Genomic DNA, 19,905 nt, shown 5'->3' with positions numbered 1-19,905 from the left:
CGTCCGCGGACACTAACTGGTCACGTCTTAAATTTCCCTTCTTACAACCGAACACCTCAATTAACATACCTCAAATTCATACAAACTCATGCAACTTACATCAACGATGCATTACACACGTCCTACTACTACATCAAGACATTGCCATCGGACTACCAAAAACTGGCATGTTTAACCTACATGCCAGCTATGGAGAAGATCATCCACGGCTGCCCTTGCCCTTCCCAGCGCCCTTGCTCATCATGCCTTTCAAGAGTGAAATATTCCTGCATATTCATATACGTACCATATTTATAGGCTTTGTATACCAAAATTCGTCCTTCTCGCGGAAGTAGCGGTTGAAGATGCAGTACGGATCGAGCCGGATTTGCTCATCACCGAAGATGTCTGACCCGTTATTGTCCTCCTCCTTGGGGGGGTGGGGGGGGGGGGGGGGGGGGGGGGGGGGGGGGGGGGCAATCTGGCCATGGTATAAACCGCCCGATTTTGCTCTTGGGCCAGGATGCGTGTGCTCCTCCAATGCCGTTTCTTTACAATGCGGCCGTGGATGGCTTCCTCCTTTACCCCCGCGTCGCCGCATCAGCCTCCTCCTCCACCGCCATGTTGGCAGCGAGGCGGGCCTCGGCCGCCCTCATCCCACGGCGGGCACACAGGTCCCGGTAGGATTCATACTCCGACGGACCGATGATGGGGAAAGGGAGATTGGAAGGCTCCGGAGAGGATCGTGATGATCCATCGCCGGAGGATCCGAGCGCCCGATACGCCGACACAATGGACCCGCGCTGGACAAATCCCGCCGTCGGTCGGGCGCTGTCCCCCCGGGAGCGGCGGAGTGCAATGCGGACGGCCATTGCCTCCTCTAAACCGCACGGGACGACACCCCAGTCGACGGATCTGTATTGTTCGTCGTCGGATCCCCTGCCCGCCATGCCGGAGAAGGCCGGAGATCGCCAAACGGGAGCTTGGGTGGCGGAGGGGAGTGGAGTGAAGTGGCTAGGGTTTGGCCCTGATAGCCGATGGGGAGGAATATATATGATGTCGGGTGGGCCAACGTGGGCTGGGTCCGACGTGGAAGACGCGCTCGAGCGCCCCATATCCGCCCTAGATTTGGGCTAGATATGAGGAGTGCCGGTCAGCCTGGGCGTTCACTTTTTTGTGACCCGTCACTGACCGGGCCGTCCGCCCGGACGTACGAGGAGGGTTTGGGGTGCCCGGCCGTTGGGGGTGTCAAGAACATAGGGATGCAGTGCTATTCTGTTGAAATAAATAGTACGGACAGCCATCACTTGCAAATATTCAGAAGATCAACTATAGCAGCACTTAAATATTGATAGATAGGTTCCTTCTGTTAGAAAACGAGAGACAGGTTCTACTCAGAAGTAAGACAATCGTTGAACCATCCTTGTCTTCTGCTTGATGACGCACCTAGCAACAAGAAACTGATTTCAGGTGAGTACAAATAAATCTCTTCGATTCATATGCATTCTTGATATAGGGGTGAAGTGCTATTCTACTGAACTTAATATAGTACAGAAAGCCATCACTTACAAATATTCAGAAGGTCAACTCTACCAGCACATAAAACTTGATAGATAGGTTCTGTTTAGAAGGAAAGCAATCTCACACATTCATAGGCAAACCATCCTATTAAATCTTCTGCTTGGATTTTTTTAATGGATAACCTGCTTGATGATGCAGCTAGCAACAAGAAATTGCTTTCAGCTGAGTCCAAACAAATCCAAAATTGTTTAGTTTGTACACACGAGGGCCCCACTAGCAAGCTAGTGTGGTGGACCCTTCCCCATAAAAAATAAATTTAATATCATTGTGGGCACATGGCCCACATATCAGATATTAACTGATAAGAACAGATACTACACTTGATCTTAGCCAAAAGGCCGAGAATGGTATGCTTTAGAACCCTGCCCTCTGCCTCCTCTTATAGCTCTGTTGGCCGACTGCGCTGCTTCCGCGGGCGAGGTGGGACTAAACAAGTTAACAGTGAGTCATTAGAAACCTGCCTGTGCGTTTCCCTACCATTGCTTCCGTTTTGGACTCTTGGCCCAACTAAAGAATAGTAGCCCAGATGCCTCAACAGGCCGGCAATTATGTGGCTTAACTCATAGTCATGGCCTGATCAGGGTAGTACATAATTAGTTGTCAAGTACTGGTAAACGAGTTAATAGTTAATTAACTATATGCCGCGACCGCGATGGAAGCTACTTGGGCTCATCTGTTCTGGTCGTCCAAGGCGCAACTGATCCAGCTACAGTTGAAGCGATGGCGTGCCGCGAAGCTCAGTCTTTGGCGTTGGATCTTGGTTTGCAGTACATTCATGTAACTTATGATTGCAAACAGGTCATAGCACACATTCAGCAAGGAGCAGGAGGCAATTATGGAAGCATTATAAAGGAGCTGAAAGAAACCTCTCAAGCTTTCATGTTGTGTAATTTTAGTTATGAATCTAGAGTTTCAAATTTTGAGGCTCATAGGCTAGCTAGGTATGGTGTCATCCTCCCTGTGGGAAGACATATTTGGTTAGGGAATCCGCATGATGCAGCTATTATTCCTGTAAACATTTTATCCACTCAATAAAGGCCTACCGACCTTTTCTCAAAAAAAAAACAATTGCTGGCTCCTGCAACTCATCCAATAATTCATATCTGGTTAACAACGTTTCCTAAATTAGTTTATTTAAATAATAATATAATAAAAGCAAGTTTTTGTCATTTGGGTGTTCAGGGGTTTTACTTCAAGGACTCGATGAACCTGTGAAAGCTATTGAAACGAAATCTAAACTACCCCAATTAGCATTGCTCCCAGAGAAGTCTTTCCATTGTTCCTGTCAGTTCAGTGTGCCAGCCACTTCCTGAATTTATTCTTAGTCAGAATTGTATTAGTAACCACATGTTCAGCGATACTTTCTTTCTCTTCCTTTCCAAACCGAACCACTCTGCGCGGATGAATGCCTATGTTGCCATCAACTGGGAAGAAATTAAAGTGCAGCCCCCGTCGACACAACATCTGCTGAATATTACAACAGAACTATACCCAGCAGAAATGCAACTCTTTATAACCAACTACTAGCGGATAGTGCGCGGCGGCATGCCGCGCTCCGTTGGTTGGTTCGAGAGTTGTTTTTCTTGGTGCGGAAAACAGTAGTATGTGTTAGTTGTATACTTGCAAAATTTATACATAGTTTACATTGCAGCAACCATACAACTGCAGCAACCACACAACTTCTAGAACCTCAGGTACAGTTCAACTTAACATATCAAGGATACATCAGTTACAGTTCCATATTCACTACGCAAGCTTTGGAAGCATGCATCTGAATCGGATCTTCCTCCTAGCTCAAGGGATCATTTATCCATCAGATTTGTTGACAAGTATTGTCACATGCATCTGTGCTTTGTCCTCTTTTTAGCTATGCTCATTATCCTTCACACAGATCTGACAGCAGCTCTTCAAGATCTTCAGGGGTGTACTTCATAAGCTTTGGGGCTTTGTTTTTGTGATTCTCATGGTATGTACTGTAAGCCTGAACAAGCTTCTCTGATACTGATTTACGCATATTGGAACGGAGCAGAGGATTTTCAACTTTCCATGTCTTCTGAGTCCAGTAAGTTTTCTCAAATTCCAGGTTAAATATTTGCAGTGTTGGTAGGCTAGAAAAGATTGGGATTTTGTTGGTCTTTACATGGAAGCAATACATGACGGATTCCCAAGAAATGTTGATGAACCGTGAGATGTGGTCCTTCAGTTGGTCTCGGTGCTGCAGAACCCAATCCTCTCCTAGAAGATACCTTGTCTCTGAGCCTTCTACTTGATGCAGCACAAAGTTCACGTTATTCACCATGAACATTTGTTTTAACCCTGCATCTTTATAGCGATGAGATTCTTTCTGAAGCATAATTTCCAAGTGACAGATCAAGGTAGCAACAACATCTTGCAGCGTCTCCATTGCAACCATGCCATCCTGTTCATCGCTGACAAGTATGATTTTGAGAGATCTGCCATTGTCCAGCAGTGAAATGATGTATTTCAACAAGTATTTGGTGATCTCATGGATACCACCACCTTGGGGGACTACGTCAGATGTATAGTCCAAGATCATGTTTTTGAGTACCTGAAGACCACTCCTTATGCTTCTTCGCAAATTATGCAGTGCGTTTCCAAACTGAGCGAAATGTTGCAACAGGAAAAGGAATATATTCTTGGGCAGGACCAACAACAGGCTAGCAAGCGCTTCGTGGACTCGTATCATGGCGACGACGTGATCTGGGTGTGGTGCTGTCGAAGTTACCACTTGTATCAAAGAAAATACAGAATCCAAGAGCCGGATATCTGAGTTCACCTTTGACCCCGTTGAAGATCTTGCCCAGCGACTGATCTCCCTGATGGAAGTACTTACGTTCTTGAGCAGCTTTGATGGTGAACAGAGGTCTGGATGCTCCCAGCCATTGATTTCTTGCTTAGGGAACTTCGCTGCTGATTCAAGAAGATCCTGATGCTGCTGAAGCTTCTTTCTCTGTGTGAAGTCAGGTGTGCCTGTGGCTGCTAGCGCCGGCTTGTGATCACCGGCACGTCCGGCCATGTACTGGATCATGACGGCTGGAATTATGCACTGGATCACGGCGCGGCTTTTTGCTGCGACGGCGAAGGGGCTTGAGGTGGCAGGCGTGCTGCAGCCTGTGGAGATGGAGGAGCTGGGGCAGCTGCTCGGCGTCGGAGTAGATGCATACCTGCTCACGGTGGAAGCAGGGCTCTTTTTTTCGAAAAGGGGGACTCCCCGGCCTCTGCATCAGAACGATGCATACGGCTAACTTTAATAAATAAACAAATAGGTTCAATAAGGTCTTAAAGTCTCAACGAAAATAGAGGAAAGCTCACAAAGCCAAAGAGCTAGAAACAAACTAGCCTCAAAAAGCCACAACCGGCTGGCATAAAAAAGACAGGTAAACTAATTGCCTATCCTATTACATGAACGCCATCCAAACCGGTTGAATATATCCCGTGCTACCATCTCCCAGCGGATAGATCCAATAACCAAACGCTCCCTGACCTCCGTCGGAGTGAGCAACGACCACATACGGATCAACGCAGTGGCTCGGGAAATAACCTGCAACAAATGAATATTTGTTGTTCTGTTAAAAACCAAATCATTTCTGCAGTTCCAGACTGCCCACAATAAAGCACATACTCCTACGCGAATGTGTCTCGCTATTTCGGACTCTATCCCGTTAAGCCACGTTCCAAATAACGTGCTGACAGAACTCGGAGGAGTAATATTAAATGCAATGTGGACCGTTCGCAATAGAACTTTGGCCAACGGGCAATCCAGAAAAAGGTGTTTGACAGTTTCATCCCGATCACAGAAACTACACCTAGTAGGTCCTGTCCAATTACACTTTGCCAAGTTGTCTTTGGTTAATATTACTTGTTTATGTACAAATCACATAAACACTTTAATTTTCAAAGGAGCTTTGACAGTCCAAACATATTTGGATCTAGGAATAGAGCTCGAATTGATAACATCAAGATACATTGATTTAACTGTAAACTCTCCAGACCTAGTAACCTTCCAGCGTAATTTATCGGGCTGTTGAGACAGCTGAACCTGCATCAGTCTACTCACTAGATGAAGCCATTCTTCCCAACGATTGCTGGCTAGCGTCCTCCTGAACTGAATATTAAGGGGAATGGATTGAAGTACCGTTGCAACGAAAGCATCACGTCGTTGAACAATACGATACAGAGACGGATATTGAATCGCAAGGGGGTCTCTCCTAGCCAAGTATCCTCCCAGAATCGTGTGCTAGCACCGTTACCGATAATAAATTTTGTCCTATTAAAAAGGCTAATTTGACTCTCATAAGACCTTTCCAAAAAGGTGAGTCAGTCGGCCTCGCGGTCACCTGGGACAAAGTTTTGGAGTGAAGATACTTGCTACGGAGAATCTGCGCCCAAGTGGCATCAGTCTCGACGGATAACTTCGACAGCCACTTGCTGAGAAGACAGCTGTTCTTGACCTCAAGATTCTCAATGCCAAGACCCCCTTGGTCTTTTGGTCGACAGATAATATCCCACTTAGCGAGTCTGTATTTTCTTTTTAGTTCATCGCTCTGCCAAAAGAAACGAGATCGATAAAAGTCCAGTCTTTTCCTTACTCCAACTGGGACTTCAAAGAACGACAAGAGAAACATAGGCATACTCGCGAGGACCGAATTTATCAGAATTAATCGGCCTCCGTATGACATGAGCTTGCCCTTCCAGCAACTCAGTTTCTTTTCAAAGCGGTCCTCGATACACTTTCATTCTCTGTTTGTCAGCTTACGATGGTGGATTGGTATGCCTAAGTACGTGAAAGGTAAAGTCCCCAAATCACACCCAAACAATTGCCTATAAGCCTCTTGTTCGTCATTGGCTCTACCAAAGCAGAACAATTCGCTTTTATGAAAATTAATCTTTAACCCGGTCAATTGTTCAAATAAGCATAACACCAGCTTCATATTTCTCGCTTTTGCCAAGTCATGCTCCATAAAGATGATCGTATCATCGGCGTACTATAGGATAGACACACCACCATCAACTAAATGAGGTACCAGTCCACCCACCTGTCCAGCCTCCTTAGCCCTTCCTATCAGAATTGCCAACATATCAACTACTATGTTGAACAGAATAGGAGACATCGGATCTCCTTGTCTCAGGCCCTTATGTGTCTGGAAATAATGACCTATGTCGTTATTTACTTTAATTCCAACACTCCCTTTTTGCGTGAACGAATCTACCTGGCGTCGCCAGGCTTCATCAAAACCTTTCATACGCAAGGCCTGTTGAAAGAAAGGCCATTTGACTTTATCGTACGCTTTCTCGAAATCCACCTTAAAAATGACTCCATCTAGTTTTTTCGAGTGAATTTCGTGGAGCGTTTCATGAAGGACCACAACCCCTTCTAAGATGTTTCTGTCCGGCATGAAAGCAGTTTGGGAATGCTGCACCATAGAATGCGCAATTTGCGTGAGCCTATTAGTCCCAACCTTGGTGAAAATTTTGAAACTAACATTGAGGAGGCAGATCGGCCTGAACTGCTCAATCCTCACAGCCTCTGTTTTCCTAGGAAGCAGGGTTATTGTTCCAAAATTCAGGTGAAATAGCTGAAGCTGTCCAGAGAATAAATCATGGAACATCGGTAACAAATCCCCCTTAATAATGTGCCAGCATTTTTTATAGAACTTCGCCGGAAAACCATCCGGCCCTGGAGCTTTATTATTTTTCATCTGAGAAATAGCATCAAACACCTCCTTCTCCGTAAATGGGGCGGTCAAAATGTCATTCTCATCAGTAGCAAGTTGAGGAACATCCTCAATTCTAGACTCATCCAGGGATACACAACTATCCTCCGGAGGCCCGAACAACTGCTTATAGTATTCGGTGATGTAAAGTTTTAGATTTTCTTGTCCTAGAATCGTCCCTTCGTCTTGTTCAAGCTGAAAGATTCTCTTCTTTCTATGCTTGCCATTAGCGATCATGTGAAAGAACTGAGTATTTGCGTCCCCCTGGACGACTTTGCGAACCTTAGCCCGCAAAGCCCACTTCAATTCCTCCTCACGGAGAAGCTCTTTCAATCTCATCTTTGCCTCAAGCTTTGCATGAAGCTCCGTGGCTGGAAGAATCGTGGACTCGGCTTTGAGATCCAGGGACTGAATAAGTGTAAGGAGCCTTTCCTTTTCAACCTTATACATCCCACTAAGATTCTTAGCCCACCCACACAAGAAACTTCTCAAGTGTCTTAACTTATTCTGCCAACGCTCGACCGCAGTCCTACCTCCTGCATCCTTAGCCCATTCCCTGGCTACCAAATCCAAGAAGCCTTCTCGTTCAAACCATGCCATTTCGAATGAAAAAGAATTTTTGTTCCCCATGCGAGTGGCCTCACCAGAGTCCACGTGCAGAGGCGTGTGGTCAGAAATACCGCGCGAAAGCGCCTGGACCGTAACCAAGGGGAATTTCTGTTCCCATTCGACGCTCGCAAGGACTCGATCCAGCTTCTCAAACGTCGGAGTGGGAAAAGTATTAGCCCAGGTAAACTTTCTACCTGAAAGCTCTATCTCTCGCAGATCCAAGCTTTCAATAATGGTATTAAACATGAACGACCACCTGCCGTCGAAGTTATCATTGTTCTTTTCCTCTCTTCTTCTAATAATGTTGAAATCACCCCCAACCAGTATTGGGAGCTGTTCATAACCGCAAATTCGAACAAGGTCTGCCAAAAAGTCAGGTTTGTGTTCGGGCTGTGCGGCACCATAAACCGCCACCAGAGCCCAATTGAACCCATCAACCTTGGACTTAACCCGGAACTTAACTGCAAAGTCACCCATCACCACACTCCGTACTTCCAGCGAATCGCATCTAACTCCAAGTAAGATCCCACCCGACCTTCCTCTCGGAGGCAAGCAATGCCAATCAAAATCGACACCACCCGATAAGGTACTAAGAAACTGGGGAGAGAAATTTTCTCTACCAGTTTCCGAAAGCGCAATAAAATCCAACCTATGCTCGATAGACGCATCTGCAAGAAACCTTCTCTTAGCCAAGTCCTTAAGACCTCTGCTATTCCAAAAGATTCTTTCCATATTTCATCATGAAATTTTTTAGTAGTTCGGATCCTAGCACTCCTACGCACCGCCGACGCAGGATAGACCTTCCGCTTCCACTTGCGTCTAGGCTTGTTTTGATCCTCCACCCGGTCCTCACAACCGGGCTCCGTGAACCTAACTACTACCTCATCAAAGGTATCATCCTCTACCTCTGACCCAGGACAGGATGGTGCAAGATCCGCACAAAAATTATCGAGCACCCTGACCCCCAGCGCATCTATCTCGGAATCATTCATAGGCCTGACCGCAGCTAAGTTACGAATCATTTCTAAAGCGCGTTCCGCTTCCAAATCAAGAATATCATTAACGAAATTAGAGATTTCACTATCATTTCTTCCTAGTGAAACTCCTAATTGACTTGCATTATTAATAATCTCATTATTAGTAAAATGCAAAATGGAATTAGAAATGTTGACCGACATACCAGTAGTGGCCTCAATACCACGAAGCTTGGCCGCCCTCATGGCGCACCGCTGCTGCATGGCATCAACCTCCGGATGTTCCTGGAGACGACAGCTCATCCGTCTCCCCGTAGAAACCGGATCCTGAATCCCTCCATACGCAATGACCTCCTCCCGAGAAACGGTCAAAACCCGAGGTGCCCTCGAACCGTGGTCCGGGGACTCAGGGGCGCTGGAGGACGGAAGACGGGCCTCTTGCCCGTGCTCCCATGCCGTCCCGGCCCTCTGGCTGGTGGGGGTCGCGGGCGCCGCCGGAGGCGCGGCCACCCTAGCCGCCAGAGAAGAGAGGGGAGTCGAGGCCATCTGCCGTGGACTCCCTCCCCTAGGCCTAGTCGCCAGCAGCGGCTCCGTCATCGCAAGAGGAGAAGAGGAAGCCGAGGCCACCTGCCCCAGACCCCCTCCCCTAGGTACCACCGTCGCCGCGAGAGGAGAAGAGGAAGCCGAGGCCACCTGCCCCGGGCTCCCTCCCCTCGGCACCGCCGTTGTCGCGAGAGGAGAAGAAGGGGCCGAAGCCACCAGGCCCGGGCCCCCTCCTCTAGACACAGCCGTCAACACCGGCTCCGTCACCGCCCGAGGAGAAGAAGGAACCGAAGCCACCTGCCCCGGACTCCCTCCCCTAGTCACAACTGCCATCATCGGCTCTGTCACCTGAGGTAAGTCAACAATCAGAGAAGGAGAAAGAGGGGCCACCTGCCCAATCGCCTCCCCCTCCCTCGACGGAGGTCGTCACAGGAAGAATCACCTCCGAGTCCCCAAGCACGGGACTCTCAGCAACATCAAAATCCAGTGCAGGCAGCGCGCGCTCCCACATATCATCGGACTCCAACCTCTCACTCCAGAGTCGGGGAGGAGCAGAAGCTGGCTCAAACGACCCAAATCTCAAGGAACTCATAGGCACCGTAGAAGATGGTGCCACCCCGTTTCCGGGCGTCTGAGGAACGGGCGCCGACCCGTTAGCCACCTCGCGTCCAGCCTCGTCCACGGGCGCCTCCTTAGCACCCGGGTCGTCGTCTCCCTCGTGCATGTCAGGTCGTCGTCTCCCTCGTGCATGTCAACATCAGACCCATTAATGGCCTCAGCGAAGAGATTGGCATCCTCAAACTCAATCTCAAGATTAAATATCTGGCCCCTATATGTCCACTTAACCACATCAGGCACAAACTCAATATCCAGAACACTCACCAATAAAGGGCCACTCCGTGAGCTCGGGTGAAGGCCATATCCACTCTCTCAGGTTTCCCGACCAAGATTCCCAAGCTAGCAACGACTCGAGCATCCTGCATCGGCTTCGAGGGAGCCCCGGAGAAACGCAACCGGACCTGAGTAAGAGGCTTACCCTGAGGCTCAACCCTCCTCCACTCATGGAACTCCAGGATGCACTCAGTGCCAGGCACTCTACACAACCCAAAGCTCAGAACCCTCTGCCAATCTTCAACAGAAGGAAAATCCACCTTAAACATATTGGCCTCGATACTAACAAGGTCCCACTGGAAGTCACCAGGAGCTAACTCCTTGAGCCTCTGCACAATCTGATTCTCAGAGACCTCACCTTCGGTTACTTTCACAACCCCAGTGGTCAAGCTCTGGGCCTCCTCTGGGATCTCCCTCGCACTGGGAGACTCAAAGAACATCAGCTCAGCGTAGTACACTCCATACATAGTGATAGCCGGCATTTGATCACGAAGAATCGGGCATTCCCCCGAAGCATGCGCTGGCTTGCCGCAAGTATCACATAGCTCCGCCACACACACTCAGCAATAAAGTGGCCCTTCTCGCCACATCGGTAACAAAGCATCTTCTCTTTCTTACGCGCCCACTTGGACGCCCTATCAGAATCAGACCTGTCCGCAGCCTCGGCCGAGCCCGTCACTACGGTCCTAGTCTCAGGAACCTCCGCATTGGCCAGCGCAGTCACCACCTCCATCGCCTGTCCAGACAGAGCGGGCGTTTGTCCGAGATCGCCCCCCCCCACGGAGGCCGTCGGCTGGACGACAACAGGCGGAGGAGGCTGATGGTTACGGAACCGACCCCCTCTACCACCACGAGAGCCACGGTATCCACCTCGCTGCCGATGGTTAGGGCCAGACGCCCCCTCAACAAAATCACCCGGAGGACCGTAAAACGGCCTCTCAGCTGAGCCGTCACTCTGCCAAGCATACCTGTGGCCACCACCTGTCGACGAGGAACCACGGTGTTGGCCATCACCATATGCATCGTATCCATCGTCACCCCATTGTCCCTGGGGCGGTCCACCAACACCTCCGGCACCCCCGTTCTGAGGCGTCAGTGCCGGAGTTTGCACCGGACCAGGTCGCTTTTGCGGCGGCCTCGCGACGTAATGAGGCGGCGCCGCCCGAGGTTGAAGGCCGGTTGCTGGGGGCGGCGGCCCCGATCCTTGGGCCGTACCGCCCCTGCCCGCAGCAGCAATCGTAGCCGAGCTCTACACTGGTGGACGAGGAGCGTAGTTCACTCCACCCGACACGTCGCCGGCTGCGCTACCAGGACCTGCACCGGAGGCCGAGCGCCCGGGAGACCACCGCCGTGCCCCACGGAGCCATGTGTCGCCCCGTCACCCACCTGCGGCCTAGGGCCAGTCATAGCCGGGGCAGCACGCCCGGCGCCAGCACCCGGCAACGGAGCAGTCCCACCGCGGCCAGCTCCACCCATCGCGGGTTTTTTTGCCCGGCAGCGCAGCAGCCCCGCGGCCAGCCATGGCCACGAGGGGAGGGATTCGTCTGGCTCTTCCAGAACCACACACACGGAACCCCGGCTTGCCGCGTCGTGGAACCCTAGCTTTAGGCGACGGCGAACTCACAGGAGAAGAATCGATCGGAGTCGTGCATGGGGCGGCGCAACGAAGGGGTATAGGGACCGGTTTAGCCTGGGCCACATACCCAGCTAACCCCGGCCCATCCACTCGCGGGCCCAACTCACTCAGAGCCGGCCCATCGCGGCCCGGGAGGCAATTCAAATGGTGCGCCCGCACCGCTGAGATCCCGATCGCCTGCACAGCCCGCGAGGATGCCGCCGCCGGCGTCCGAAGAGCGATTGCCCGATGCGCATTTTTTTCCTCTTAACAATAATCCATGACTCCGGCCTAATCAAATCGAAAAGTGTAAGATTTGGAAGACTTACCTTAGGGAGGGGACCCTTCCACGGTCTGATTGCCGTCACCGCCGTTCTCCGATGAACTACGCGACGGATCATCTCTTTCTTCTCTCCCGCGTGTAGTCCAATTCTTGCCGGATCATCAGGTGGCAGAACACTGTCGATCGTCGTTGCCACTTCATCTTCGTCATACCCTGAATGAAAAAAACTCACAGATGAGATCTGACGGAGTCGGTGACTGTGGAGAAACGGCCGGGATCCCATCCCCGTCGCCATCCGCATCTTCCTCGTCGGAATCGGCAAGGGCCCAAAACCGGCCTCCGACGCGCCGTCGATCACCCGAGGCTAGGGACGTCGCAGCCCCGGTCGCCCGCCCGGTCGCCATCCGTTCCCTCTTCGTTCCCTCACCGCAGGGCTCCTTGGGAACACCATTTCCAACTCGGCGATTCTGCAGGGACTGGCTAAGGTTTTGCACCAGCAACTAGCTGCTGAACTCGTGTAAGCTTCCTCTCAACCGTGTTTCTCGCAAAAAACTGATAAGCGCGTCAATGGCTTAGTGGGCACCGCAAAACAGCTACTGTAGTACTCCCTCCGTCTCAAAATAAGTTTTTTCTAGAAAAGGAGGATGACCCCCGGCCACTGCATCTGGGTGATGCATACGGCCACTTTATTAATTATTATCACAAGACCTTACAAAGTCATACAACAGTAAGACTAAAGCCGCCGTCTAAGCAACAAACTGTCGCTACACCTATCCAGTTGATGAAGGGGCGCAGATAGTTTGGGCCTAATACCAAACAGACAGCGCAGCCAAGCCTAACATCTAAGACCTGAGACCCCAACCTAGCCCTTGCTGGGTCTGGGGCACACACTGGTCCGGCGTGCTCTCAGAGGCCGCCGCCGCCAACTTCCACCGCTCCATCTTCAGAACTGTACTGATGCATCAACCTTGCTCGGCCTAGCTATCGTCGGCGCCACCACGGCGCCCAACGGCACCTCCTCCCTGCGCGCAAACAGCTGAGCACGTCGTGGTCGCCACTGATACACGTTAGCGCCATGCTGCCAAGTACCACCAACCGACACAGCTTGAAGTCCTTGGAAGATCTGTCGGCGTAGCACCTGCCGACCAGGCATGACAAAGCGTAACACCTGTCGGTCAGGCATGACTTGACATCTCCACCGGAGCTCCGTGCAAGACGAAGCCGCTCCACCTCCTGCCTCTGACTTCCAGCGCTGCTCCACAAACGATGCTCCCAAGAGAGAAACGACACCGCAGTGCCGCCATCGTCCGATCTGGAACACCAGATCCTAGGGTTTCCCCCGGAGCAGCACGAGTGGGTCGACAGTAGTTACACGACGATGCCTCCATCAAGGTCACGGCGAGAACGCCGCCATCGCCTGCCGTCGGCTCGGTTTTCACCGGCAGCCATGTCCCCCCAACTCGCAGCCGGGACTAGATGATGGATCTCGAGATCCGATCACCAAGCCTCTGGCCGGCCATCTCTGGAAGAAGATGACCACCACGTCCACCAGCATCACCATGCCGGGCATGCGTCGCCGCCAGCACCCCCATGGTGCCTAGAGGCCGACAAGCCCCGACGAACACCACGCCTCGCCAGCCTCCATGGCCCAGGCCCAAGCACCACCAGATCCAGATCGGATCGGGGTCAAGGGCCCCAAGCCGCAGCCGTTGTGGAGGCAGCACCACTGGACAGTGCCCTGCCCTCCACCCCGCCGTAGGACCGAGTCATCGCCGGAGCTCCGCCGCGCCACGCCGCCAAGCCGCCGTCGGAAGAACTCGCGCCGCCGCCAGGGGAGAGAGAGAGACGCGCCAGGGAGAGGCCCCGCCGCCGCCGACACTGCCTGGGCTTTGCCCAGCTGTGTCCCTCGGCGGCGGCGAGGGGGGAGGGAGGGTGGAGGAGGGCCGGCGGCGGAGGGAGCTAGGGTTCCCCCGAGTCGCCTCAGAGAGGGACGCAGGGGACGGGGGGAGTTAGACGGGGGGACGCCGACAGTACACCCCGTCCCAAAATAAGTGACTCAACTTTATACTTACTTTATAAAGTAAGTATAAAGTTGAGTCACTTATTTTGAAACGGAGGAAGTACTTAACTAATTTGAAGTGGCTGATTATAAACCAGAAGGATGAGGTACCAGACAATGACCACTCGATGTGACATATTGACTTGGGCGGCCAGCACCGGAAGCTGAGTATCAGGCAATCATTTTGTGAAGAGAAGAACGTATAGGAGAGATGCATGAAGGAGAATTTTGGTGGATGTAATATTTGAGTTCTTTTGGTCTTAGAGCTCCAACCGATGATGCAGATATAAAAATAACCAAAATATACATCAGTTAGGGCATCTCCAATGCCGACCCTCAAACCGCCCACATACGTCCGGACCGCGTGGTCCGGACGTGTTGTGACATCCAATGTGGGCCTGTAACGGTCCGCTCGACGGTCCGGACGCAATTTCTCCTGCAAACCCAAGACAAATTAGGAGGGTTTTGAGGGCGCCCGCACCGCTGTCATGCCCGTGTCTGATCGCCCTGGCCCACCAAAACCCCCTTCCTTGCCCGCGTCCCACTGCTATTGATGCTAGACGCCGGGCAAAAATCGCACCACACTCCGCTCCCATCTTCTCCTTGCACACCATTTTCTCCACAATCTCCATGGCACCCGGCGAGTAGGAAGACAAGTTCTCCGGCATAAAAGCCGGATAGGTGCCCCGTCGAGCCCGCCGGATACGAGCCAGGCAACTCTCCGCTACACCTCCCTTGACGCTCCAGACCGCTGCAGGCCAGCTCGCGGAGGCAGAAGCTCCAAGCCGATACGTCGTTCAGCACGCTGCTCCAAGCCAGCTTGCCGAGGAGTGGCGAGTTGCTCCAGGTGACGATGTCCTGGATTAGGGGGGGGGGACTCACCACGTCGGCCTATCATTCATGGGCTGGGCCGAGGATCACCAACAACCGAAGAATGGGGCCCGTAAGCTATGGCACTCGGCGTACTCAAGTTGGAATCCTCCGAATACTTGGCGTATATTTTAAGGCATGTTCAAATGATCGGCATGCTTATCTCTAGATGTAACCGACCATGTGTAACCCTAGGTACCCCCTCGGTCCCTATATAAGCCGAGAGGTTTAGTCTGTAGAGGCAAGTTAGAACTCATTCATACGATCTCGAGGTAGATCCTCATGTACTTTGTACCCCATCCACAATCAGTACAATACAAATAGGACGTAGAGTTTTACCTCTTCGAGAGGGCTCGAACCTGGGTAAACATCGTGTCTCTCTACTTCCTGTTACCATCTAGTGCGCGGTGGCATGCCACACTCTGTTGGTTGATTCGAGAGTTGTTTTTCTTGGTGCAGAAAACAGTAGTATGTGTTAGTTGTTTACTTGAAAATTTTATACATAGTTCACACTGCAGCAACCATACAACTGCAGCAACCACACAACTGCAGCAACCACACAGCTTCTAGAACCTCAGGTACAGTTCAATCTTAACATATCAAGGATATATCAGTTACACTTCCATATTCACTACGCAAGCTTTGGAAGCATGCATCTAAATAGGATCTTCCTCCTAGCTCAAGGGGCCATTTATCCTTCAGATTTGTTGACAACGATTTGTCAGATGCATCTGTGCTTTCTCCTCTTTTTAGCTACGCCCATTATCCTTCGAACAGATCTGACAGCAGCTCGTCAAGATCTTCAGGGGTGTACTTCATAAGCTTTGGAGCTTTGTGTTTGTGATTCTCAAGGTATGTACTGTAAGCCTGAACAAGCTTCTCTGATACTGATTTACGCATATTGGACCGGAGCAGAGGATTTTCAACTTTCCATGTCTTCTGAGTCTAGTAAGTTTTCTCAAATTCCAGGTTAAATATTTGCAGTGTTGGTAGGCTAGAAAAGATTGAGATTTTGTTGGTCTTTACATGGAAGCAATACATGACAGATTCCCAAGAAATATTGATGAACGATGAGATGTGGTCCTTCAGTTGGTCTTGGTGCTTCAGAACCCAATCATCTCCTAGAAGATACTTTATCTCTGAGCCTTCTACTTGATGCAGCACAAAGTTCACGTTATTCACCATGAACATTTGTTTTAACCCTGCATCTTGATAGCGATGAGATTCTTTCTCAAGCATAATTTCCAAGTGAGAGATCAAGGTAGCAACATTATCTTGCAGCGTCCGCATTGCAACCTTGCCATCCTGTTCATCACCGACAAGTATGATCTTGAGAGAGGTGCCATTGTCCAGAAGTGACATGATGTATTTTAACAAGTATTTGGTGATCTCATGGATACCACCACCTTGAGGGACTACGTCAGATGTATAGTCCAAGATCATGTCTTTGAGTACCTGAAGACCACTCCTTATGCTTCTTCGCAAATCATGCAGTGTCTTTTCGAACCTTGCTGATAAAGATGCACCTCCTTTCGGGCTTAATTCATCTACAATCTGAGCAAAACTTTGCACCAGTAAAGGGAAGATATTCTTGGGCAGGACAAGCAACAGGTTAGCAAGCGCATCATGGACCCGTATCATGTCGACGATGTGATCTGGGTGTGGTGCTGTCGAAGTTACCACTTGTATCAAAGAAAGTACAGACTCCAAGAGCCGGATGTTTGAGTTCACCTTTACTCCCGGCGAAGATCTTGCCCAGCGACTGATCTCCTTGATGGAAGTGCTTACGTTCTTGAGTTGCTTGGATGGTGAACAGAGGTATGGATGCTCCCAGCCGTTAGTTTCTTGCTTAGGGAACTTTGCTTCTGATTCCGGAGGATCCTGATGCTGCTGAAGCTTCTTTCCCTGTGTGAATCCAGGAGCTCCTGTGGCTGCTAGTGCTGGGCTGTGATCGCCGGCACCGGTGGGGATTATTGCGAAGGCCGTAAATGAGCTTGGGTTGCTGCTGCCTATGGAGATATAGGAGCTGGGGCAGCTGCTCAGCGTCAGAGTGGAAGCATAGCTGCTCATACTGGAATCAGGGCTCCTTGGAAACGCCATTTCCAAGTTCCAACTCGGTGATTCTGCAAGGGCTGAGGTTTTGCAACAGCAAGTAGCTGCTGAGTTCGGTAAGCTTCTTCTCAACCGCGTCCTTGCAGAAACTGCCTCCCTATCTTTGCCGCGTTGGTTTCGACTCTGGTCCCTTGGGTAGCATAGCAAGGTCGTCGGCTCGTTTGGTACACAGCCTTGGGGTGGGGCTGCTCTGTGTGTGTGTGTGTGTGTGTCATTTTTTCCTTATTAACTGGTCGATTTTCTTTCTTCTTTGCCGCGTCGCGGGGAAGCGCGTCAGAGTGACTTGATTGGGAGCGCAAAACAGCTGTCAAGGTGCAATTATATGATGTTAGTGGGTTACTGTAGACCACAAGGACGGGGTGCCACACTCACCCCTGGATGTGACAGGCTTAGATTTTTTTTCCTTTGGAGGGAAAAACCCGTGAACTTTCCTTCATGTCGGAGGCCAACGGTAGAAGCTGACTGGGACATGGTGGATGCCTGGATGGGGACACAAGCTAAATAGACTGAACGGAAATTCTAATTGGTGTGCGTCTCCACACCTGTTACTGGCATGGTTTTGCTGCTGGCATGTAATGGTTCGGTGTTGGCAGTACGGAGACATTTTTTTCTTTTTGAAACGATGCAATTGATCAATTAAGCAGAAGAGAATTGCCTAGTTAATTAACGGATAACCGGACGAAGACCGTGTATGGGACATTCTTGTGGAAATGCATATAGGAAGGTTAGTGATGGGAGCGGTCTAATCTAGACCGTTGGATCAAGATCATATGGTTCATCAAAGAGGTGGCTACTGGCAAAGTAATAGCCTTTTTTTATTGCTTCGTCCTTGTTTTTCTTTTCATTAGCGTTAATAAAATAAAACATTGGTGTGTGCAAATTAGTTTGCTTTTGTGTGCATGGCACCTATGGTTCCATGGATGTTCCTGAAATTTGTAAAATACTGTAGAGAGAGAGAGAAGACAGAGAGATCCATGGTACGGATACTGCATTGCCCAAGTCATTCAGATTAATCGATCGATCATTAATCCTATGAAACCATGGACAGGCAACTTAGTCGAACAAAAATACAGCCATGACCACAAGATGAGCATGTACATCCTACCCTCACCAACGCCGGGCCGTCGGCATGCTTCGCTCCTTCTAACGCTCTGCTCCTCCCTAGAGCCATTGCCGCCGCTCCCGTCCGTCCTCCCACCATCCTTCGTCCCAGCCACACTACCATTCTTAGGCGGCGGCGCAATGTCGGCCTGAGGAGGCGGCGGATCCACCGCGCCGCCAGCAGCATCCCCCACGCCCGCAGCCACAGATGCCGACGCCGGCGGCGCATCATAACTCGTCTGCAGCAACGTCACTGAAACCAACAAGATAAAGGGGAAGCAACTACTCGGCGTTAGCGTCCATGCCCGGGCGGATGCAAGAAAAGATTTGTGCGAATGATCACCTTGGCAGGCCGCGAGAGGAGGCGCGTAGAGGTAGCACCCGGGCAGCGGCAGCACCATGGGGAGCGTGGGGATCAGGGTGGCGACGAGGCCGGCGAGCACGCCGTTGGCCAGCAGCAGCGAGCACAGGCAACGGCGGCCGGCGTCGAGCGCCTGGTTCAGCGACGAGCAGCAGGCGGCGCTTATGTTGACGGCGCCGCCGCCGGACGCCGCCATCGCCAGGCACGGCACCAGGTTCACCCCCTGGAGAAGGTTGCAGCACGGCGCGTGGACGGCGTGTGCCCTTGCGGTGCCGCTCGCCATTGCCAGTGCTACACCGAGAAGTAGCAGATGGAGGGCGGCGGCTGCGTTTGATGATCGGCACTGGAAGCGTTGTTGTGACCTGCTTGGTGGTACTAAGATCATACTGATCGTGCGATAGGTGCTCCCTACCTCTCCTATCTGTTTAATTCGTAGCTAGAGCAGGTATAAATAGGACAGACTGCAGCACAAATGTTCAGTCAAACGAAGACTCAGCGAGATTATTATTTTTCCGTCTATTTTGTAGGAAATTTCGAAATACAGCAGGTAACTAACAATGATCTGCGGTTGACTCATGCATACCATGTGGCCTTCCTCATGCACAAAAGGTGCATATGTTTGACTCTGTACCTACCCGTGCTCCTTGTCGCATGCATGAACGAGTGGAACTTTGCCTTGTTTAGAGCAACTCTAGCAGACCCTGTATATGTCGCGAACCAGCAAAATTTTGGCGAGTATACGGGCTTGGTCCAAATTTTTGGCCAGAACAGAGCCCGTATACTCGCCCAGCCCGTAATTTTTTTTACCGCAGCCCACAACTCCCTCCCCCCACCCCAAAGCAGTATATCTACGGGTTCACAGGGCAGATACGGGTCGAAACCCTATCCCCTCGCCACCACGTCTCGCCGCAATTCCCCACTCCACTCCTCACATTTCTTGCCGCCGGTGAGCCCCTTCCGCCTCCAGCCGCCATGTGGGGCCGCACGTGGAGCTCCGGCGGGGGCGGCAACCCCGAGCGCGAGCAGCGTGTCCGCTCGGACGGTGCGAGGAAGCGCGCGGCGAGCAGGTGGACGAACAAGGGCCTCGAGCCGCCGCCGAGCTTCCTCGTTCGCGAGACGGAGGAGTACGACCGTCGGCACGGGCGTACGCCCTCCTCGGCCGCGGGCTCGTCCTCCGCCGCGAGATCTTCCC

General features: G+C 51.3%; 1 protein-coding gene, 1 non-coding gene and 2 pseudogenes across 2 annotated transcripts; all 4 read right to left on the bottom strand.

Annotated features, from left to right (window-relative positions):
* Positions 1 to 1,717: 1,717 nt before the first annotated feature.
* On the bottom strand, positions 1,718 to 1,911 carry LOC123171635 (U2 spliceosomal RNA). The gene has a single exon (XR_006485335.1). It is a non-coding gene; the product is annotated as a U2 spliceosomal RNA (small nuclear RNA).
* A 1,478-nt stretch (positions 1,912 to 3,389) lies between these two features.
* Positions 3,390 to 11,045, bottom strand: LOC123171152 (uncharacterized). The gene is made up of 3 exons (XM_044588778.1): positions 10,873 to 11,045; positions 10,458 to 10,732; positions 3,390 to 4,788 (listed from the first exon to the last, which is right to left on the bottom strand). Exons 1-3 carry the CDS (start codon positions 11,043 to 11,045, stop codon positions 3,437 to 3,439), a joined length of 1,800 nt encoding a protein of 599 aa, XP_044444713.1. The 3' UTR covers positions 3,390 to 3,436.
* Positions 11,046 to 15,633: 4,588 nt separating this feature from the next.
* Positions 15,634 to 17,625, bottom strand: LOC123167856 (exocyst complex component EXO70E2-like; annotated as a pseudogene).
* A 591-nt stretch (positions 17,626 to 18,216) lies between these two features.
* On the bottom strand, positions 18,217 to 19,150 carry LOC123168845 (non-specific lipid transfer protein GPI-anchored 29-like; annotated as a pseudogene).
* Positions 19,151 to 19,905: the final 755 nt, after the last annotated feature.

This window comes from Triticum aestivum, chromosome 7D (genome assembly GCF_018294505.1).
Source record: "Triticum aestivum cultivar Chinese Spring chromosome 7D, IWGSC CS RefSeq v2.1, whole genome shotgun sequence".
In the NCBI taxonomy this organism is placed as follows: domain Eukaryota; kingdom Viridiplantae; phylum Streptophyta; class Magnoliopsida; order Poales; family Poaceae; genus Triticum; species Triticum aestivum.
This window is presented reverse-complemented; position numbering and strand designations above follow the sequence as displayed.